General features: G+C 47.3%; 1 protein-coding gene across 3 annotated transcripts; it reads left to right on the plus strand.

Annotated features, from left to right (window-relative positions):
- The first annotated feature begins 47 nt into the window (after nucleotides 1-47).
- Nucleotides 48-22,316, plus strand: Brd9 (bromodomain containing 9). 3 transcript variants are annotated; one of them, XM_013349765.2, is made up of 16 exons: nucleotides 48-176; nucleotides 745-959; nucleotides 1,144-1,276; nucleotides 3,373-3,433; nucleotides 3,934-4,078; nucleotides 4,709-4,819; nucleotides 5,320-5,495; nucleotides 7,039-7,171; nucleotides 8,968-9,043; nucleotides 10,347-10,442; nucleotides 12,081-12,213; nucleotides 12,736-12,847; nucleotides 14,070-14,108; nucleotides 14,885-14,984; nucleotides 18,027-18,194; nucleotides 21,670-22,316. In XM_013349765.2, the coding sequence occupies exons 1-16, from the start codon at nucleotides 125-127 to the stop codon at nucleotides 21,768-21,770; spliced, it is 1,851 nt and encodes a 616-aa protein (XP_013205219.1). In that variant the 5' UTR covers nucleotides 48-124; the 3' UTR covers nucleotides 21,771-22,316. The 3 variants fall into 3 exon arrangements, with proteins under 3 accessions (XP_013205219.1, XP_005356776.1, XP_005356777.1); XM_005356719.2 differs by having other exon boundaries at nucleotides 5,380-5,495; nucleotides 21,670-21,878; XM_005356720.3 differs by having other exon boundaries at nucleotides 5,383-5,495; nucleotides 21,670-21,878.
- The last annotated feature ends 771 nt before the right edge of the window (nucleotides 22,317-23,087 follow it).

Raw genomic sequence — 23,087 nt, forward strand, 5'->3', positions numbered from 1 at the left:
TGCCGCGCGCTGAGCGCAGTCCTGTGACCCGGAAGTGTTCAGCGGGGGCGAAGGGGCCACTTCCGACTGGCGCGGGTCGGGCTACGGGCAGCCGCTTCTCGGCGGATCCCCTGCGACCGCAGCCATGGGCAAGAAGCACAAGAAGCACAAGGCGGAGTGGCGCTCTTCGTACGAAGGTGCGGAGCCCGCGGGCCGGGTCTGGGCTGCGGGGACCGGCGGGGACGGGGTTCCAAGGGAAGGGCGTGGTCTGCGCTGGGCGGGGCTGTAAAGGAGGGGCCTGAGGCGGGCGGGGTCCTGTGAGCGGGAGGGGCTTCAAGCCGGGTCGCGGACATTCGTGGGAGGGGGCGGGGGTTGGCCCGGTGGAGGGCATCAGCTGCGTTTCCTAGGTCACAGGGTGAGGCCATAGGCTTCTCGGGTCCTGTGGCCTCTCTGGACCTTCCCTCTGGTACCAGGAAGACCCACAGCAAAAAGAGGGCCTTCCACAAAGGAACTGGGGTCTTGGGTCCTAAGTCGCGGTGATGCACTTTCTCCTGGTAGGATGTCCTGAATACTCTCAGTGGTGATTATGTGGTTTCAAAGGACCGAACACAGCCCTGTCAGTTTGAGAGTCCATCTTTTCCCATGGTTTTGACAACCCCCTGCCGCCTAGATTTATCAAGACCAGACACCTACCCTTGTGACACCCACAGGGGCGCGGTAGTCCCACCTAGAATTTTGCAAGTTTGACTCACGATCTGTGTGCAGATTACACGGACACACCACTGGAGAAGCCTCTGAAGCTAGTGCTCAAGGTGGGAGGAAGCGAAGTGACGGAACTTTCAGGATCTGGCCACGACTCCAGCTACTATGATGATAGGTCAGACCATGAGCGGGAGAGACACAAAGAAAAGAAGAAGAAAAAGAAGAAGAAGTCAGAGAAGGAGAAGCACCTCGATGAGGAGGAGAGAAGGAAGCGGAAGGTAAAGGTGCAGTGGCCTGTGATGGGGATGCTAGTGATGCCAGGCCAGTGCTGCAGTCCGAGTGTATTCTCTGTAAAAATGGGTCTTCTCCTCAGGCCGCAAAAGGCAGAGGTGCACAGGGCCTAGGGTACCAATCTAAAAGAGCTCGTGCTGTTCTCTGGCCTCTGTTCTTTGCTACTCACAGGAAGAGAAAAAGCGGAAGCGGGAGAAGGAGCACTGTGACTCAGAGGGGGAGGCTGATGCCTTCGACCCTGGAAAGAAGGTGGAGGTGGAGCCACCCCCAGATCGACCAGTGAGAGCCTGCCGAACACAGCCAGGCAAGACCCTGCCCCTGGACATGTTTTATATCCTGTCCGCAGCATGGCTATCCACTTGTTGGGGTATTTAATAACAGAAGCACAGATGTCATAGAGACCAACCAGATGTGTCCCACAAAACCTACAGTATTGTTTTTGTCTTTTTTTTGTTTTTTGTTTTTTATTTATTAAAGATCTCTGTCTCTTCCCCACCACCGCCTCCCCTTTCCCTCCACCTCCCCCAATCAAGTCCCCCTCCCTCCTCAGCCCGAAGAGCAATCAGGGTTCCCTGCCCTGTGGGAAGTCCAAGGAACCCCCACCTCCATCCAGGTCTAGTAAGTTGAGCATCCAAACTGCCTAGGCTCTTACAAAGCCGGTACGTGCAGTAGGATCAGAAACCCATTGCCATTGTTCTTGAGTTCTCAGTAGTCCTCATTGTCCGCTATGTTCAGAGAGTCCGGTTTTATCCCATAATTAGTGATCCTAGAGAAGCTAAATAAGGAGAACCCAAAGAAAAACATATAGGCATCCTCTTGAATATTAACCTTCATCAGGCGATGAAAGGAGACAGAGACAGAGACCCACATTGGAGCACCGGACATAAATCTCAAGGTCCAAATCAGGAGCAGAAGGAGAGAGAGCACGAGCAAGGAACTCAGGATCGAGAGGCACCCACACACTGAGACAATGGGGATGTTCTATTGGGAACTCACCAAGGCCAGCTGGCCTGGGTCTGAAAAAGCCTGTTTTTGTCTTTTTGAGACAGAGTTTCTTTATGTAGCCCTGACTGTCCTGAAACTTGCTCTGTAGACCAGGCTGGCCTCAAACTCAGAGATCTGCCTGCCTCTGCCTCCTGAGTGTTGGGATTTAAGGCGTGTGCCACCATTACCCAGCTTACAATATTTTTTATCTGGTTAAAGTTCACCAATTTTTAGTTTAGTAGTTTGGCTTTATTTGCTTTACTGTTCCAAACAGCACCATCAGTTTAGTGGCCCTTCATGAGTCACATAAGAAACACGTGTAGAAACATGAGATTCTCCCAACACAGGCTCTCATGGTAGGTCTGGAGTTACTTAAGGTGATCTCAAGATGACATGTAGGAAGCCAGCAGGTCTTTAGGAAACTTGTGACCCGGGCATCCTGTGCCAGGGGTGACATTCTATGGCGTCTCAGTCTTAGGGTTTGGATTTCCCAGACTTCCTGTATAGGACTCCAGGCACTCTGTTTTCAGTCTTAGGGTTTGTATTTCCCAGACTTCCTGTATAGGACTCCAGGCACTCTGTTTTCAGGTAAAAATGTCTCTTCCTACATGGAGAGAAATTGAGGCGATTGGGTGTCAGAGCATGGGTTATCAGGAAAGCTAATATTAAATCAGATTGTGATGGCTACAGAAAAAAATGTTCATACCCCACAGTCTGTGTGGTGATTTTTCTCTTCAGAATTTCGTCCTTTGACTACGGACTTGACCACCCCTGATTTATCGGGGCCCCTTGAGATACCTATTATGGTCCTTGTGGGAAAGAGTGCTATTTGCTAGTAACTCCCATCCCTGAGCAGAGCAGTTCACTCCTAGTAAATTTCCAGGAAACAACAATCAGGGCCTGTCTTCAAAGTGGCACAGTGCAGTCACTGTGACCTGTGGAGGGACTGAAGAGATTACTGCTGCTTTGGACATACCCTGGACAGTCAGAAACATTGCTGTCAGACTGTCTGTGAGCTCAGAGACTTAGCTGACACCCACAGCCCTCATGAGGTCTGTATATTTTATGTCCCCCTGCTGTGCAGTGAGAACTAGGTACAGAGAAATGACGAGAAGTCTCAAGTGCAGTACTGACCAGGGAGTCCAGAATGAGCTCTTCCCACACACTTGTCTCTTTTATATCTCGTCTAGAAGACCAGCTTGTGATGGGAACTGGAAATAGCCATGTGGATCTTGAGACGTGCTGTGTATCCCTTTGCCAACCTGCCTGTGTTGAGGGAGCTGTGCCCAAGTTCTCAGTTCTTGCTTGGGCTTCAGATGCTGTGAAGGCCACAGGCAGATGATATGGAGATTTCTAGTGAAGGGAATGAGGTCTTGCTGTTTGATTTATTTCCTTGCTTTCTCTTTATAAACTCAGCTGAGAATGAGAGCACACCTATCCAGAGGCTTCTGGAGCACTTCCTCCGTCAGCTGCAGAGGTAACCCCATGTCCACCTGTCATCTGTTACCCACGAGACAGACACCCTCCTTCTCTAGACGCTCCAAATCCCACCTCTCGCCTCCTACCTCTATAGAATACTTTCCCCACTTTCTCTCCATCTTGAAACACTTTGAACCCTGAACCCCACGCACTACCACCACAAGATGTGTGACTTCACCTTCTCCAGGCACTCCTAGTCTAGCAGGTGTGGGCACACTGGGTGCAGGCCACACCTTCAGAGCCAGGAGCTTACGTGCTGCATTCCAACCTGTCACGTCTGAAGTTGGTGCCTGTCAGGGATGTAACTGGGAAAGTGTCTGTTTTGTGTAAAATACGTGTCGGAACCCTAAAAGGTGTCTGTGTTTTCCCACTGAACTTTTAAGAAGCAAATTTGAAATTTAGTCAGCTATATAAATTTTTGGATTGTAAAAATTTTTATATCACTTAGAAATTTGGACTTTAGAGTTTTTTTCATTTCGAAGATATCTTTGCTTTCAGAAAAGATCCTCATGGATTTTTTGCTTTTCCTGTCACGGATGCAATTGCTCCTGGGTATTCAATGATAATAAAACATCCCATGGACTTTGGCACAATGAAAGACAAGATCGTAGCCAACGAATATAAATCAGTCACAGAATTTAAGGTAAATAAGTTTTACTTTCTGAAATAAGTTTGCAAAATGTGTGTGTTCTTCCGTGTGGGTGTGCTCATGTCCACTCACGTAATGAACACTGTATATGTACCTCAAGTCATTTATTTATAACTTGTTCTAGATGTTTTACTTTGTGTTTATGAGTGTGTCTATGCACCAAATGTATGCCTGGAGCCTTTGATGGTCAGAAGAGAGCGTGTAGTCTCCTGGAACTATAGTTACACATAGTTGTGATGCAGAACCCCTCGCTCTCTTTCTCACTTCTGCTTAAAGAACCAGACATGTTGCTTTCTATTCCTATTTGTGTGGTGTTTCTACTAGATAGGAAGAAGGCCTGGAGGAAAGAAGGGTGCTTAGAATATTTGTACAGTTTTTCTCATAAAATTTACATATTAATATACAAAAGAATATTGGAAACTTTGACCAAATTTTCACTGGGAAATTCCTCATGCAAATAAAAACTCATGGATCGTTATGAAAATCTCTCTTGAGTTATTAAAAATATGTCTTCCCAAGCTTGTCTTTTGTTGACTTCCATTCCTTTCCACTTGGCATCATTTGACAAGAATGGAGAACTTTGCTGTTACTTATATGGCAAATTCCTTGTCTTTTTCTTCTTAGGCAGATTTCAAATTAATGTGTGATAATGCGATGACCTACAATAGACCAGACACCGTGTACTACAAGTTAGCCAAGAAGATCCTGCATGCGGGCTTTAAGATGATGAGCAAAGTAAGAAACCCACTAGAGCAATGGCACTGAGCCGAAGTCTCCTAACTTTCTGTGCCTAACAGGCTCACAATGAATGACACGCTTCATCCATCTGCCACACCCAGGTGCTGACCCCTTGTGCACCTTCACACAGCTTAGAGGTGCCAGTATATGGGGCTGATGAAAAGTTCTGGATCTAGGTCAGTCTTGCTGGACCACAGCCAGCCTGTGGTTTTACTTTGTGGCCCAGCCTCACTGACCCTCGACGGTCATTCCAAGTGTAAGCCAGGCTGTACGAGCCTCACATAGGCAGGCGGCACTTGCTGGGCTCCACCATTCTCTCACCACCATCTCTGGGCCATACCTTGAACGCTGAGCCCTCGCAACCATTCCCGCTGCAGCGTCTGGGAAGGTGGCGATTAGGCCAGGTGAGGCCGTGGCCATCCCATGCCATCCCATCGTCACGGCTCCGTGGCTAAGGGAGAGGTAAAGTCCTGCTGCTCTGTCCTTTCTGATTCTAGGAGCGGCTGTTAGCTTTGAAGCGCAGCATGTCGTTTATGCAGGACATGGATTTCTCTCAGCAGGCAGCTCTCTTGGGCAGTGAAGACCCAGCAGTTGAGGAACCTGTTCCTGAGGTTGTCCCAGTGCAAGTAGAAACCACCAAGAAATCCAAAAAGCCGAGTAGAGAAGTTATCAGGTAAGGCTTGTGGGGCTGCTGCCTACAAGCAGGACAGCAGTGCTTTGCCCGACAAGGGCGATGGGGACCTGTGGAGCGTCTCATCCTGGATGGAGGAACATGTCTCTAAGGATTCTTGGGTTCCACAAGGCACCCCCTGGTGCAGCCCAGGGGCCTTAAACTGGATGCCTTCCTGGTCTGGAACTCAAGAGGGAAATGGCCACCTGTTCTACCTGCCCCAAAATGAGGTGATTGTGTCTCATAGCTGATACTCTGGACTTTGCAGGGCAGTTCTGTGGGTAAGGTAGTCACTCACCACATACTCTCATGCCACTGTCACAGCTACTGATGAATGCGAGATGCAAGGGGGCTGAGACCACTCTCCTGTGTGCTAGCCACACACACTGGGATCCACAGCCCATGTAGCTGTCCCTACAGTGAACTTTTCCAGTTTGTCATTACTATATGATATGCATTCTGTTTGCTAATATTCATCTCTTTAGTATATGCCCTTCATACATAGCATCTGCTAATGACCTATGTTCTTACCTGTGCAGAGCACAGTTGCGGTCAGCCCACTCTGGCCACCAGCACTCTCCATGAAACAAGTCTATAAGCTGACTTCTGTGGCGCTATAGGGAGATGGCCAGCTTGGTGATGAGCATCAGGAAGGTCAGGCTACTTCAGACAGAGCTCCCTGAAGCTTTTCTCCTGTCCGTCAGGCCAGAGCTAACTAAGGGATCTTGAGAGGAGGTTCCCTCTGAGCAGACAGCTCCTTCTGGTGCACTGCCCTTTGTCCTCTCTAGGGACACTGCTGCCCTCATATGTTCCTGGCCTCTCAGGTTGCCTCAGATTTGCAGAGTTTCTAGTTAGTGGCCGTGGTGTAGATGATCTTATCACTAAGATTCTACCATCATCTGTGGGTTCTATGACTTTTGGATATAATGAATACTTGTGGAGTTTTTTTCTGAATTATTAGATTTCAGAGTCTGAGTTTCTATACCGAAGTCCACCGAAGGCTCCAGGTCATTCTTAACTGTCAATGCCAGTGCTATTGGACTCTGATAAGGGGCACCATTACCCCTGGGCTGGATTTCCAGAGAGCAGCTGTGTCGGTTATGGGGACATCCACTTTTTGCAACATCTCCTTAGCCATTTGTGCCAGGGCAGAGAGGAGCCTGTCTGCCTGTTTCTGTTGTCTTCAGGGGACAGACTGGCTCCACAACTGTTCCTTCTTGGGGAGCCCAGGGCTTCTTGTGACACTCCACACAGTGGGGACTTTGTCACATTTCCTTTAATACCTATGTAATTCCTGTCACTTTTTTTTCTGTTTGTAAGAAGACAAGTGTCTCTGAGACTTGGGAAGCCTAAGGGATTCTATTTGGTCTGCATTTTTTTTTTTTATTTCAAGTATAAGAACATGATTAGAACCCATAGGAAATGCTATGAGAAGTAGAGGGATTAAACTTAGCCCAGTACTTCTGCAAGGGAATCGTTCACAGAAGCTTCTGCTAGGAAGAAACAGGCAGTGCCTATGATGACATTTGTTTTTTATGCCTTACAGCTGCATGTTTGAGCCTGAAGGGAATGCCTGCAGCCTGACAGACAGCACTGCAGAGGAGCACGTGCTAGCCCTCGTAGAGCATGCAGCTGACGAGGCTCGGGACAGAATTAACCGGTTTCTCCCAGGTGGCAAGGTAGTATATCTGGCCCTCCCCTGAGGGCCGTGCCACTTGGCCTCAAACACTCAAGTCTTTGCAACCAGGTACCATCATCAAAACTGGGAGTACTAGGATCTGGCCAGAGTACCTCCTGGACGCCAGGGGTTCAGGCCAGAGCCAGATCAGCTCTTTGATTGTCTTTGTGTTATGTCCTCAGAGGGGTCTAAGATCACTACGCTGGCAGGGCCACCCTGAACATGGAATATGACATTTCCCACTACATCCAAGTTGGGTTGGGGCCACTGTGACTGACCCTATTGCTTAGGGGAGGCCTTGTTGGCCGAGCTTCTGTACAGGTAAAGCCCCCTTCATAGTAAGTATTCGTAGGTGTGGTGCCGTCTGTGGTTCTGTCTTTTTGTGGGCCGTTCGTAGATTATTGCTGCCATGTCTTAATGCAGCTATCTGCAGTCCTACCTGAGGCAGAGGGATCCATCCAACTGTTACCTGCCTTTCTGTAGAGCAAGGTACTACCACTCTTCCTTTCTAGTACAAGATGCTCTGGTGCAGAGCACCTGTAGACGGTAACACAGCCCTGAAACAAGAGTAAGGCCACATGGTAAGATGAGCCTGTTTTGTTCCACCAGACCTGACATAATCTGAATCTTACTATCTCAATGTAAGGTCTGTATTAACAGTAATCAGAAGTCAGAGCGGTACATCTTTTTCATAACAGGGTTTCTCTGTGGCTTTGGAGCCTGTCCTGTAACTAGCTCTTATAGACCAGGCTGGCCTCAAACTCACAGAGATCCGCCTGCCTCTGCCTCCTGAGTACTGGGATTAAAAGTGTGTGCCACTACTTCCTGCTTACAGCTGGATCTTATGGAGGTATTTTCTTAATTGAGGTTCCTCCTTTCAGATAACTCTAGCTTGTGTCAAGTTGACATAAAACTAACCAGGACAGATATCCATGTTGTAGGTAAAACACTGTCAGGTAGAGCCAGGAAATGTACCTGTGTGGATACACACCATGTGTATATGTAGCTAAGAGTAACTATGTTGGTAACTGTGTTTGCATGTACTGAAATCTTTGTTGTCTGGTGAAGCTTCCTGTTCCCTCCAATACCATGGCCACTCTTCCTTTTTAGTTTGTAGTACTGCACTGAGAAGCCTGGCCCTAGTATCCTGGTATATTGTTGGTGTCCCCTATCCAGTATCTGCCTCCTCTCCTGCTTCTGACCTACTTACGTTGCTCTCTGACATTCTCCCGGGGATATTTACAATCTCAAGAACTTCCTCTTCATGCATCTGGGCAGTCCCCTGCACATTTCATCTGCACATGTATTCTTTCCACACCCTGACACCCTGTCCCTGTGTGAGACTGCGGGTGACGATAGGACATAGGCAAGGCCTTTTGTGGAAGATTTTTAATGGAGTAATGTTCTCTGTCTACCTTAGAGATAGAGGTATGGACCATGGACCTCATGGCATGATGCTTTTTACTTAGCTGGCATTCTCTCTCTTATTTTGTTCAGGCTTAATGGATGGTTTTTAATATTTGCTTCTGGGACAAGACTTTTATTTCAGAAACTCTTTGGGATGGGTCATGTGTCTAAGCAGTGCTTTGACCATATATAGGTGTTCTCAGTTATAATCATGAGCAGATACCATCAATCATAAGCACGCCAGTCTTCAATCCCTGGACATGTGAGAGGGAGTCTCTGGTTCTTTCTCTTGGAGAAACTGGTAGAGAAGTGACTAGCACGTCATGTGTCTCTAGTAGATAGCTCAAGGTTTTCCCTGGCGGATGACACTTGGGTGCTGCTTCCTTGCAGATGGGGTACCTGAAGAAGCTTGGAGATGGAAGTCTGCTCTACAGCGTGGTGAATGCAACTGAGCCTGACGCTGATGGTGGGTGCTTTGTCCTCTAAACTCTGTACATGCTCTGAGATGCAGCACATGTATAACACATTCATATGTCACCATGACTGTTAATGAGATTGCAGGAGAGTTGTCTGCCTTCCCTCTTGTACATATTTTTGGTAGCATGTGTGTGCACAGTGGAGCCTATGTGTGTCATGAAAGGGGCTGGTACGTCATTAGGCCTCCATTAGGTTACTCAGGGTGGTGATAGATTCTTAAGGACTGAATTTCATTGATGATGTAGGAAGGTTTTGTTTCTTGAGTTCTGTCAGAACTGCTTCCTCGTGAGCCAAGTGCAGACCTATGCACTTGAAGCTCAAAAGTATTCTGGAAGGAAGGCTGGATGATTGGGTCAGGGTAGGTCTTAGTGGAAACATGGACGCCACCGGGCACAGCAGCCTGGAGGGGTATTTCACTCATTGGAACATCTTGAGAAGGTAGTAGCTGTGCCTCTGACTGAGTCTCTGGGGTTGCAGGATACCCACAGACACTCTTGGAGAGGGTGAGACGCAGTGGATGTTGGCTCATACTTACTGCTTTGCCTGAGTCTCTGCCGCACAGGTGGACATTTCCCTCAGCTCTTTGGCCTCTCCACAGTCTTCCTCCCAGCCCACAATCCACAGGTTGTTTCATTTTCTCTAGTGTACAGGATAGGCACTCTGATTTTAACTGTGAGTGGAAACAAATTTCTGTGGTCTTCAGGAGAAAGTAGATATGGTAGCCCATACTTAGGCTAGAAAGTCAGTGTGGAAACTGAGGTTCCTGTCAGGAATGGAGAATTGATTTGCATGTGAAAACCAGTGAGCAGATGTATAACCAGAAGAGCATGTAGAGGCTGGCCAGTAAGTGCTGGATAGCATGTAGGAGTGGATGAAAGCTTGGCTGGCAGGATGGTCTACAGACATGACAAGGACAAGCATGCACCCATTTCTCCTTCCCCAGTACTGGGGTTATAAGCGTGCAACATTGTGTACTCTTTTTAAGTACAGATGGGGAATTGAACTCAGAACTTCATGCTTACAGGGCTGACACTTTGCCAATGGAACCATCTGTTTAGGTCCAGACATAATATTTTTTCATGGTGTTGACTTTAGGGCAATTATAAAATCAAATTGAAATGGTGTCAGTTTTTAAAATTATATTGAAAAATTATATTAAAAATCATTTTTAAATGGACATTGTAAAGTCTTCATGTCCCTACCGCTCCCTGTCCAAGGTGCTATAGAGAACATGCTCATCGCTGCTGAGGCAAGCTGACTTGATTATTCCTCCTTTCCTGTGTCTTCTGCAGAGGATGAGACACACCCTGTGGACCTGAGTTCACTGTCTAGCAAGTTGCTCCCAGGTTTTACGACACTGGGTTTCAAAGATGAAAGAAGAAGTAAAGGTAAGTGCAGTGGCTGGCGGGTGAGAGCTCTCAGGAGCTGAAGGCCGGCTTGGCTGTCAGTGGGATGCTGAAGTTGCCAGTTCCTCTTCTATGATTTTCTTCATGTCACTGGGTTTAGATTTTTAAGACAAATGAAGTTTAGACCCATTAAAGTAGATGCCTAAAGTCATAGTTGATGGGGAATTCCTGCTTTGCATTCTGCTCTTAACTAGTAGGGGTGAGTTCAGACTGAGCTCCTAAGCTTCCTCACACAGGCTGCCATCCATTCTCTCCCTCCACAGGAGCCTCGACTCAGGCTCCTGCTGGTCCTTACGGAGGGACTCGTTCTTACATCAGGCTTACATTTGGAGGATGATGGAGCTGCCTGGCAGCCAAGAGACTTAGATGGACAAGGTGGTTGTGGGTGGCAACATGGATGAGGGAGGGGCAGGTATATTTGTGTTTGTGTGTTCTGTATTTATAATAAATCTACTAGTGTGTTTGGGAATGTTTGTGGTTGTATATATGTGGTAGTATGTGTGCCAGACTTGCTTTGGTGTATGTGCTCAAGTGCATCCAGGCTGATGGTTCTCTGTGGGATCACTTCCTTTCTCTTGAAGGCACAGGAGCCATTCCTGGTCTGAGCCTAGATGTGTTTTGATGACGTCTCTTCTGCCTTTACTCAAGTATGGAGGTGTTTAAAACCATGGGACGCACTTCAGCATGTTCCCCTTAGACTTGGCATTTCATTGTATTTCCTGTCTCTATATTTATTCCAGACATCGTTTCTTGAGTGATGGTGTAGGCATGGGTGGGATTGCCCTTCTCTATGTCATTGCTTTTGTTCTCCTTGTTGCTTCCTGCCGGCCCTCACCTTTGCTGTGGCCAAGGTCACCTCTGCACCATAAGCTTTTACCATACTTCCCTATCCCCTCAATCCTGCACACCATCTGCTTTTCTTGGTGTTCACTCTTGGCGCAGAGAAGCTTGGTACAGCCTCAGTAGAGGACTTTTTCTGGAATGGCATTTTCTACATCTCTGGATATTAGAGCCTGCATTTGGACCTTCTGTGATGTGTGGTCTACCCACACCTGCCTCCATTTCAACCCATCACTTGTCATTGCTCACACTTTGCTTTTGAGATATTGCTTGTCTTTGCTTCTTAGCTCAGCAGTTTTGTCCCCAGGAGGCATTTGTGTTACAGGGAAGAGGGGGTGCAGCTATTGTCCAACAGGAGAGAGAAGGAAACGCTATAGCAGAGTGCAGGACACGGCGTGACTTCTACCAGACTGAAAAGCACAGCCACATAGACGTAGCCTGGGAAAGAGTGTATCCTGTGTTGGTTCAGTTCCTGCTTCTGTCAGAGGGGGTTCATGAACTGACTGGTTCCAAGAACCACTTCTGCTTGTCCACGCTCATCGCTACCTAAGGGTCGGTCTTTGCTTTGTGGCCCTTGGTCCAAGATGTGAAATGGCATGCTAAGTAGACTCTGCAGTATCCATGGGCAGTTCCTGCTACCGCATTTGTGCTCACGCAGGAAGAAAAAGGAAGAAACCAGGCATGGGCTCAGGTTGAGATCACCTGGAAGGAAAAATGGCTGTAGCATGCTGGCAGTGCATTGAGCATGACTTCGACTTTCCCTCTGCCCCTTCTCTTTAGTTACATTCCTCTCTAGTGCAAGCACTGCGCTTTCAATGCAGAACAACTCTGTGTTTGGGGACCTGAAATCAGATGAGATGGAACTTCTGTATTCTGCATATGGAGACGAGACTGGTGTGCAGTGTGCACTGAGGTAAGCCAGGTCACACGGATACGTGAGGACTGTTCCCTGGTGAGCATCTTAAATTTTATTTTTAAGCCAGTGTAGTCGTATGATCCAGAAATCAAAGTGTACCAGAAGGTGTGCCCTGAGTCTTACCCCACCCCTCCATATCTGCCCACTACCACTTTTATAGTCCATGCTGCCTGTACTTTCAAATGTCAAGACTGGTGGATATAGACAGCCTTCTTTAGATAACTAGTACATCTTAGGATTTTTTATGAATGTGTACCTGCATGTGTTACTGCCTTTTTTTTAAATTTTCCTGGAGCTCTTTTAATCTTTTTTTTTTTTTTGCCATGAGCCACTTTGAAAATTGTTTGAGAACGGTCAGTCCAGTTGTTTCCCCCCCACACACACCTGGGAAGCTCCCAGAGGACTGAGGAGTGTTGGCAGTGGACATCTGAAATCAAAATCTTTGTCACTGTTGGGGTGGATCTTGAAATTGGAACGCGATGCTTTTTCAGCACATTCCCTTACAGGGTTCTCTTCTAGCCTGCAGGAGTTCGTGAAGGATGCTGGGAGCTACAGCAAGAAAATGGTAGACGATCTCCTGGACCAGATCACAGGTGGAGATCACTCAAGGATGATCTTCCAGCTGAAGCAGGTGGGGTTTGAAGTTGACATACTTTTGTGGGCTCAGACTCTTGGTCCCACTTTTGGTGCTACTTCGGCGCAGAGAGCTGTCCAGCCAACTAGATTTCAGGGAGGCAGGCTCTTGAGGTCATTGCTGGCTGTTTTTCATTCATTAAGCTTTAAATTATACTTAAAAGCTGTCTTTATTATTATTATTATTATTTGGAGGATATGAGCCTAAAAGTCTTGTGTCCCATCCAGACTTCAACCCTACCCACGTGTACTTGGCTCCTGTTCTGGTTGCCATTCTTCACGTGTCTCTCTTTCCAGGCACGACGTTAGCACAGGCCATTTATTTAAACCTTTTTCTTATTACTTTGTGTCTGATGCACATATGAAGAAAAGAGGACAGATTTTGAGAGTCAGTTACCTTCTTCCACTGTGGAGTCTCGGGACCAAACTCAGGTTCTCAGCTTGAGCAGCAAGTGCTTTTACCTGATGATACATTTTGCTGTCCCAGCCAGGCCATTTCTAGCTACGGATTGTCTGGTATGGCAGGAAACTGCTCCATGTGTCCCTGAAGTGAGGCTGTGCTGCTGGGGAGCTCTGGATTTCACATATACGGCCACAGTAAAAGTGGTGCTCAGTACTCAAGGTGTAATGCTAGAGGAATCTTCCGCAAGGAACAGATGGTAAAATAAAGGCCATATTTCTAATTAAAAGTTAGTGAAAATATTACATGATCAAATCTGTTTAAGTATATACCAAATGATCTTTTTTGAGGAATGTACCTAAAAATAGGGTGTTTTTGAAGGCATGCTCTTCCCAGAGCAGGGAGCATGTAGCTCATCCCATTCCAGCAGTGCAGTAGGTATCTCTGCTGCCTCCATCAGTCTACATCCATTTTCTAGACTAATCATCCAGGCCTCTTTTTCTCAAGCTGCCCATTTTTGTTTGTTTTAATAATTGGTTTCGATATAAAATTGGGAATCCTCTTACCCATATTCCCCTTCACCCCAGCCCCAGTGTGGTATTGAACCCTTGGCTGAAACTGAATGAGTTGACCAGCTGTGGTCTAACTTCACTACCACCTGTGAAGAGACCTGTAAAACCCCTGCTTCAGGTGTAGATGTAGTGAGGGTGTAATGAGCAGAACCCCAGGCAGTGAGCAAGCCACTGTTGGTGCAATGTAAGTGATCACCTTGTAATGGGAAACTGATGGCAAACTTATGTCCTGTCTTGTTACTTGGCAGAGGAGGAGCATCCCCATGAGACCTGCAGATGACGTAAAGGTGGGTTTCCCCAGCATGTGCACAGAAGCTCAGCTTTTGGAGTGTCTGTGGTTACTAGTCATTGCAGTGAGTGGCCAGCCTCTTGTCCTTCTGTCCAGGGACTGCTAGTTGTTGAAGAGGGGCTTCAGTGGCCCTGCTTTGCTGTCATCTGCTTACCTTAGTGACCTGAACCAGAGGGCTGTAATCTAAGCTCAGAGACAAGTTCAAAGCCATCAGCTGGGCACTGTCCTCAGGCAGGGTGGGGACCCATTTCCCTTGTGACTTGGGCTTGTGCTGCAAAGTTTACCCACTGGCCAGCAAAGACCTGTGTACCTGAGGAGATTAAGTTTCCAGGGAATGCTATGAGACCTTAGTATGAAGATACAAGCAGAGGCTGAGCAACAGGAGCTCTCAGAGTCCTGGGAAACTGCAGTCTTACCCTTGCTAGAAGAGGAGCCTTTGGTTTTGGAATCTGTCGCATTGCTCCTGGAAAAGGTGGTGGTGAGCCCTTGAGTTCCATGTGTTAACGAATTCCTAAGAAGTTAGCAAAGGGTTGTTTACTCTTAGTAGAGAGGAAAGTTGTCAGAGGTGTGTTGATCTGACTAGGTCCCTGGACATCTGCATTTCCACTAATAATCTTGGATTTCATGTTCCTTGAACTCTGCAGCCTTTAGGATAATGCTCATTTGTGTTACTGTGAGGTGGGTTCAAATTAGCACAGGCTGCTGATTTATACTTCTGGCATTAGCTGACAATTGTGCTGTCTGTTTAATCAATATTTTTCTCATCTTCTGCAGGTTGGGGACCCACTAGGAGATAGTGGCCCTGTTCTGGATTTCATGTCAATGAAACCATACCCTGATGTCTCTCTGGATGTGTCCATGCTCAGCTCTCTGGGTGAGGCATCCTGGGCACTGTTTTATGTGCCCACCTGTGATGTGTGATGTAGTAAGAGAACCTTGTTTGGTTTCTCTGTGCTCACAAACTCCCCTGGAAAATAACACAGCCAAGGAGAACCTGTGGAGTTAACTTACCACTAGTCAGAACAGGAAACACCCTGGGGCTGTGGTTAGGGCCTAATTATACCCTCAACATATGGGATCAGATGCTGTCTCCAGGGGACAGTGTCAGAACTAGAGATTAGGACACCCATGTGATATCTGCTGGCTCCCTGTGAGCTAAAAGCCCAACTGAAGCCAGTGTCAGAAGAACTGTGCCGTTCAGTGGTAGAGTGCTTGCTTAGCATGAACAATGCCCTGGGTTCAATTCCCTTTACCAGAAATACCAAAAACAAACAAAACCCCAAACTAAACAAGCCACCAACAAGAAACACTTTTTTAAGAGACTAGGAAATAAAAAGTGTGTTTTCTTCGGATTCTCTTGGTCAGACTGCTATGCATGGCTGAACAGAAATGACATCTGTCACCGACCCCAGGCAGGTCTGGTGCTTGCCACTCTGAACAGAAGCTGCAATAAGCCCTGGCGGCACACCCCTGTGCTTTACCGCTTGAAACTATACCTGTTTGTTAGCTGAGATCACGGACATGGTGTGTGTGTCAGCCATGTGTCAGTGTGCTCACTCCCTGAAGGATAAACCCTCTACTGTTGCAAATGCTGTCTTCCACGAGGTGTGCAGTGTGTTCCTTCACCTAAGATTGAAGACAGCTAGGCCCTCCGTGCTTCTCCTTGCATATACCTTACATGGAGAGGACGCACATCTTACAGTGAAGATGGTCCTGGAGTCAGCAGCTTCAGACTGAGAAAGTAGATTTGTGTGTGTGTGAACATTATAGCCTTTCCGTTGCCACAGTTTTTAGGGATTGGGTTTAGATCTGTCATTGTCTTTTGTCAGCTCTGTCCTTGTCCTCAAGATACCTCAGATGCCTGCTGGGACCCAGGGCTAGGATATTTTAAGACAAACAAGAAAATAGTCATTGGAGGGAGAAGGCACAATGGGAAAGTCCAGAGGGAACCAGATGCAAGCAAACCCCCAAGGAGCTGTGATCATGGAGTTACAGGGAGCATGGGTCAGGCCTTCAGTGAGCTGTGTCAGCATGCTTGATAGGCCCCCAGCACCTGGGTTTTGATTGGTTGGGGCTATTTAGTGCTACTATACGCACCCCTCCTGGCTTGGCCTTTATTGGTTCCAGACCCCATGGGGGTAGTTGTACCACATTCTCTGAATAAACAGTGTCAGTTAGTGATGGGAACTCCCTACCTCCCTGAAATCAAATGGCCGAATCCTAGCCTTCCTAGGGACAGTGGCCCAGGCTGCTTAGTACATTTTCCGGCATACAGACTACCTTTGTCTTGGCACTTGTAAGATTTTTCTTCCCTTTACAACTTTTTAGAAATAGGGTTATAATGTACTTTGGTTTGCTTTCCTTTAGATTAATTCTTCTCAGACCATGGGGTTTTCATATGCTTTACCAAATTTGGAAATTCCTGGCCATAGTTCCTTCAGTTACCAGCCTACCATCTTAGGCAAGTAAGCTCCCTGGTTAGTGTCCCTCTGCCTGCTGAGCATCTGAGAGCTCTCCTCTCTTGCTCTGGTAGTGTCTCAGCACAGATGCTGTTACCCTTGTCTTGGGAAGTCCCTCCTGAAGTTATACTTCTGCCTTCTAATACTCTAGTGTACTAGTGCTCTGCCTGCTGACTTGTCTAAGTTGTTTGTACCCTTCCACCCCCATGGTTTGGGACATGTTTTCGTGCTGCTTTATAGGTTTGTTTCATGGTGTCAGAGTTTATATCCTGGGTGCTGGACCCCAGGGACCATTTCCAGGGACACCTTTTAGTTTTTGTGTTGTTTGTTTGGGGGTTTTTATTTGCTTTTAATGTTTTATTTTATTTTTGAAATATAATTACAAAATTTCTCCCTCTCGTTTCCTTTCTCTAGACCCTCTCATTTATTCATCTCCACTCTCTTTCAAATTCATGGCCTCTTTCTTTCACTAACTGTCCTTTTTTTGAGGAGGCATTGAGACAGGGCTTTTCTGTGTAACAGACCTAGCTGTTCTGGAACTATCTCTTGTAGACCAGGCTGGCCTCAAACTCACAGAGATCCGTCTGCCTCTGCCTCTTGAGTGCTGGAATTAAAGGCATGCGCCACCATTGCCTGACTTGCACTAACGGTTCTTACATGGGTATAATGAATATGTATATACATATATATTCCTAAACACAACCTGTTCAGTTTATATAGTGTTAGCTGTAGGTATAATTTCAGAGCTGACCATTTAGCAGTGGACAACCAGCTGATGTTCTCTTCCCTGGGAAAGACCACCTCCCCACATTCCCAGATTTCCTTAGTTGCCTATAGTTCTTGGGGTTGAGGCCTCCTGGGCTTTTCCCTGTCTACTTTGGATGACCGTTGGCATTGTATTGTATAGCCCCTTTGGGCAGTCATGTTGGTGAAACTGTGGGTACAGTTTCTATTATTAGAAGACACAATCTCCCCGCATACTCCCTGATCCTCTTCCATGGTGTTCCTAAGGTCACTCTTAATACAGGGCAAAGGTGAGCTCCTAGCCCTTCTGGCTAAGCTGTGTCCTTTCACAGGTTCAAGGTAGTTCTTTGGCTAAGACAAGTCAACACTGGGCCCTAGGAGTGGGATCTGGGTGGAGACCCTGCTCGGTGTACCTATTTGCATACTCTGTCTGCGTTGTGTTTATGGCCGGAGGCCAGCATCAGACAGACACATCTTTCCAGTTGATAAAGTTGTCCATAGTATTGGTGCATTGGATGGCTGAGATTCAGCGTGGCATTCTGCTTGTGAGAGACACTGGGTGTGCTCCCTTGCCTACTACCAGCCCTGGCCTGTCTCACATGGGATTCTCTGCTGTGAGCTACTCCAGCAGTGATCTTACAGAACAGCTGTGCTGTGTCTGGTCTGTGTGTGCTGACGAAGCTTACCAGCATTGCATCATACTTGTCACATAGGGAAAGTGAAGAAGGAGCTGGACCACGATGAGAGCCACTTGAACTTGGACGAGACAACCAGGCTCCTGCAGGACTTGCACGAAGCACAAGCAGAGCGAGGAGGTTCCCGGCCATCCTCCAATCTCAGCTCTCTGTCCACTGCCTCTGAGAGGGAGCAGCACCCTCCAGGTAAGGGTCTCACACAGGCTAGTGGAGGGAGCCTGCACTGAGGTGAGGGATGGGGCCCACAGGGCCAGGATGGTGGCCTTCACCAGGGTTTGTTGTTGTTGTTCTGGGAGATCTCTACACCCTTGTGCATCTTGGGGAGGGGGCAGGACATTTGTTTTTAATATAGATTTGTTGCCACCTGTCCTTGACTCTATCAGCCAATGGAGTGTTCATTTTCTGTTGGGAGAGTGTCACCATCCCTGGTGAGGGGTTTCTGTACTAGCACTCGGAGTATCCCAGCCCCATGTAGGACCTGAGATCTCTGTAGTTTCCTGAGCCTGTCGTATGAGTTTCCCAGATGCAGCACTGACAACAGGACAAAGAAGTGTAGCTTAGTGAACCAGTGAGTTTCTGGGGTTTATAGGAGCATAGGTAAGGCGTTCCTCCTGTCTCTCCTCCCATGATGTTCCTTAAGCTTTAGAGTGAGTGAGATGATTGTTTTCCTCTCTGTTTCTGAGCACTGGACACTGTTCCACATCAGCAGTCTTTTTATTCCTAAGAGCTGAGGCTGACAGCAGTAGTGCTCTATGGGCATAAACACAAATGTTTCGAAGGCAGATTGACAGACATATCCCCTCCATTTAACAAAGCAATAGTAGTTGCTTCCCTGCTGAGCCCTGTGACCTCCCCAGTCACTGGCTTTTGCCCTGGATCACAGAACTATATGTGAGTCTCTTCCTGCATTAATTCAATCAGAAAGTGCCAGGCATGGTAGCACACACCTTTAATCCCAGCACTCAGGAGGCAGAGGCAAATGGATCTCCATGACTTCAAGGCCAACATGGTCTGTGTGGTGAGTTCCAGGATAATCAGAGCTACATAGAAAACCCTGTCTCAAAACTGTGGCTACAGTTTCAGAGGATTAGTCTGTGATCGTCATGGCAGGGAGTGTGGTAGAGGTGGTGGACAGGTAGTCTTGGCACTGGATCAATCAGCAGCTAAGAACTTACATCTTCATTCAAAGGCACCAACCTCAGCTCTCAGTGACAGACCTCCTCCAACAGGGCCACACCTCTAATCCTTTGCACACAGTCCCACTGTCTGAGGACCAAACGTTCAGACTGTGAGCCTATGGAGAGCATTCTCATTCAAACCACCACACACAGCGTGTTGGTACTGTGTCCGGCAGAGACTGCTGATGACAGTTCTCTCCCGAATAGTAGCTCACCTAACACCATCTAGCAGTATGAAAACCAACTGGCAGGAAGGGGGCTTGTAGCTCAGTCTCAGCCTGATTTTTCCATGTCCTGTAACAATAGTATGTGTGTCATCAGTAGTAGAGTTACTGTCTCATTTTGGCATGCAGCTAACAACAGTACAGTGGCGAAAGCCTTTATGGTTTGAGGAGCCTCAGGGGCCTCCTCTCCAACAACTCAGGAAGTTAACCCACTCTGGGTGTTTCAAGTAAGAACCTTACAATTTTTGTCCGAGTTAGCTTTTCTATTGCTGTGATAAAATACTAACCACAACTTGGTGTTGATCTTACATCATCTTAAATGTCTCAACATCAAGAGAAGCCAGGGCAGGAGCTCAAGGCAGGAATCTGGAGGCAGGATTTGAAGCAGAGATCATGGAGGACTTTTTCTGACTTGCTCAGCCACCTTCCTAACACAGCCAGGCCCACCTGCTCAGGGTTGATAGCACCTGGTAGGCTCGGCCTTCCTACATCAGTTAGCAATTAAGAAAATGCCCACAGACACGCCCACAAGCCATTTGAAGTTCCTTCTTCCCCAGGGACAGAAACTCACCAGTACAGAGCCTCATTCAGACTCTGGAACTGCTGCCTTCACCTTTTTCAGGCTCTTTTCCAAGTCTGTAAGGCACCAACCATTGCGTAACAAAACCTTTTTACAGAGTGGGAGCAAGATCTCTGAAGGCGTCCCACAGTCCACTCCAAACAAGTCCTAGTTGGTATTGGACAGCTAAAAGCAACTAAAAAGGAAACCTCATCAAGGTCCAGTACAGCACAACACAGCCTCATCATTTGTGTTTCCCCAGGACAGTTTGTAGGGGAGCATGGACTAGACACTATCCCGTCTAGACAGACTCCGTTTCCGTGAGCTGTTAGCCCTGTTATCCTGGGGCAGTGCTGCCACCATAAGGCCACTGCATGTCATTGCAGCAGGGAGTCTTATTGCGCTAGCATGTGTTGCTCATTCTGGCATCCGGCATTAGACCAAGGGAAATCAGGGCTGCACTCGGACTGCTATGCCTGCCCCTAGAACTAGATACCTAGTTATGACAGGTTCTGAGATAGCACCACAGCTCTTGTCTTCCCATTGGCCACACTTCACTGTTGAAAGGAACGGAGCTGGGTTTAAAACAAACAAGAAAACCATCCATCCCAAGTGTACTTCGTTGCAGGAGAGAAATACATACAGTAAGCTCTGGGGGGATAGTTACCCATCTCTAGGACAGCTTAATTTTTTTCATTTGAAGTTTTATCACTTATGTCTTTTATGAACTGTTGCTAAGGCTTTAAAGCCTTCCAGCAGCTTACCAACAGCGTCTGACTTTCTGTCGGTGTTTGTCCTTGTGAATTCTGGCTTGACACAAATCTTATCCTGTTTGCCTTTGAGTGACATAGATAAATAGACTCTTTTGTTCGCTTTTCCTTTTTCCCATCACCTCTTGATTGCTTTTTTTTTTTTTTTGGTTTTTTCGAGACAGGGTTTCTCTGTGGCTTTGGAGCCTGTCCTGGAACTAGCTCTGTAGACCAGGCTGGTCTTGAACTCACAGAGATCCTCCTGCCTCTGTCTCCCGAGTGCTGGGATTAAAGGCGTGCGCCACCATCACCTGGCTCTTGATTGCTTCTGCACTTTAAATTTTACGTGCTGATACAAGTCCTTCCCACATCGGTCCCATCCCAGCATAGGACTCAGAAAAGCCATTATAGCTCCATATCAATCCTGAGATCTCTGCTCAGTCAACCTCTTAACTTTCTGATGAACACGACATCAAACACGGCCTCTTGCATGCCAGTTTCTTTGGTAATGTCTTTTCTCTGTGGTCTTCTAGTCCCTGGTATTTATTTGTAGGACCCTCAGCTAAAGATAACTAAGTCTGGCTAACACAGAGCAATGGGTTAGGCCTTTAGGAGCTGCTTTCCCTGGCCTCCGCTGCCATCTGTTCTCTTTTGACCTCTCGTGCTTCTGAAGTATTCCGTGTACAGAATGAATCCTGATCTTTTCAAAGAAAGCCCGACTGTAGCTGCCAGAAGAGAGACTAAGATTTGGTTTTTGTTCTGATCACCTTGTGATCAGGGTATCAAGCAAAGTAGAGCCTTAGGAGGTTGCAGGCAGCCCTAATTCAGAGTATGTATGCACCTGTGTGTGGTATCAGGGAGGACATTTATCAATCAATCACAGATGTTGGTCTCATAAGCTTTGCAGATCTGTTTTGTGTTCTTAGATGCTGTGTTTTTTTAAACCTACAGGAAGTCCTTCTCGCCTTAGTGTTGGGGAGCAGCCGGATGTTACCCATGACCCTTATGAATTCCTTCAGTCTCCAGAACCTGCAGCTTCTGCCAAGAACTAACTTGTGGGCTTTCCAGCTGTTTTCTTTTTCTTTTTTCTAAGTTTTTTTGATACATGGTTTTTTGTCACAAGACAGGAACTTTTGTCTCATCCTCTCTGGCATGTTGCAGCCTGAGGAAGATGGTGGTGTGTCTGTGCTGCCATGTCCACAGAAGAGGCCCAACAGCACCGAGTGATGTCCTCTAAGTTCTGAGAAGTGACAATAGAACACAAGAGTGTTGGTCTCTTCTGAGCCCCAAAGACCGAGTGTGTTTATGATCAATCATAGTCATTCTACATGAGTCCTGAACAGCTGTCTTGCAGTTCTCAAAGGGGAGCCTGCAGAACAGGCCTTCAGGTAGCTTCTATTTTCTGTTTGGTCACTTGAGGATGGAGATGTCTCCCTGACAAATAATGAACCACCCCACATTTTAGAATGAAGTAAATGCCCACAAATGTTTCAGACCCATAAAATGTTTCAAAACTACACATGTATTTGCTAAGTACCTGTTTGTATTTGCAAAATACACGAACATAGGTCCTAATAAAGAGGTGCCAAAGGTGGTGACTCTGTGGTCATCTTGTCTGCTGTGATGGTGGGGACACCTTTTGTGTCCTGTAGACCAGCTAGACATCCTGCTCCTTTTCGGGAATAGAAGAGCAAAGAAAACCCCACCTGCACAGGCCAGCTGCAGATGAAAGTTGAGTTTCTAGGGGAGATGGGCTGTGACTGGAAGGGTATAGCAGGTGGCATTCCTGGCATGAGCAAGCAGATGGAAGCAACAGTGGTCTATGGGAGTCCTTGAGATTTGCCAGTCATTAGCGAAGGACAGATCATCTCACATCTGGATAAAGCATTCGTTAAGTTGTAGCTGAGTCTAGTCTGCGCCAGGAGCAGCACTTGTTAAAGTCTGCCTGCTTCCTAGGACCAATATGTCTTGTCTTGAGACTGCCACCTCTCTGTTCCAGTGCCCCCACTGGGAGGGAGACTGGAAAGGTTGGTTCTGGTCTGTAGCATCATGTGACAGACTGTGCCACTCCAGTCTTGAGGCTCCCAGGCCTAGGCAACCTTAGAGGAACAGAGCTTCTCTTCAGGGCCTCTTTCTCACTGGTACACTACACATGTCCAAGGTGGCCTCCACGTAGTGAGCTAGAATAGGAACCTGGGCTAGCAAAGGGCATCTGTACTGCACACTGGAGGTCCATGTCCTATGGTCCTCACCGTGGCAGTATTACTATACAGGAGCCTTGGGAGATGCTGAGGTACAGGGTAGGCATTCAACCACCCATTCAGAGGAAAGAAAGAAAAACAATTCAGTGTCTTCACTGTTGAAAGACA

Source organism: Microtus ochrogaster, chromosome 19 (assembly GCF_000317375.1).
Source record: "Microtus ochrogaster isolate Prairie Vole_2 chromosome 19, MicOch1.0, whole genome shotgun sequence".
NCBI lineage: Eukaryota > Metazoa > Chordata > Mammalia > Rodentia > Cricetidae > Microtus > Microtus ochrogaster.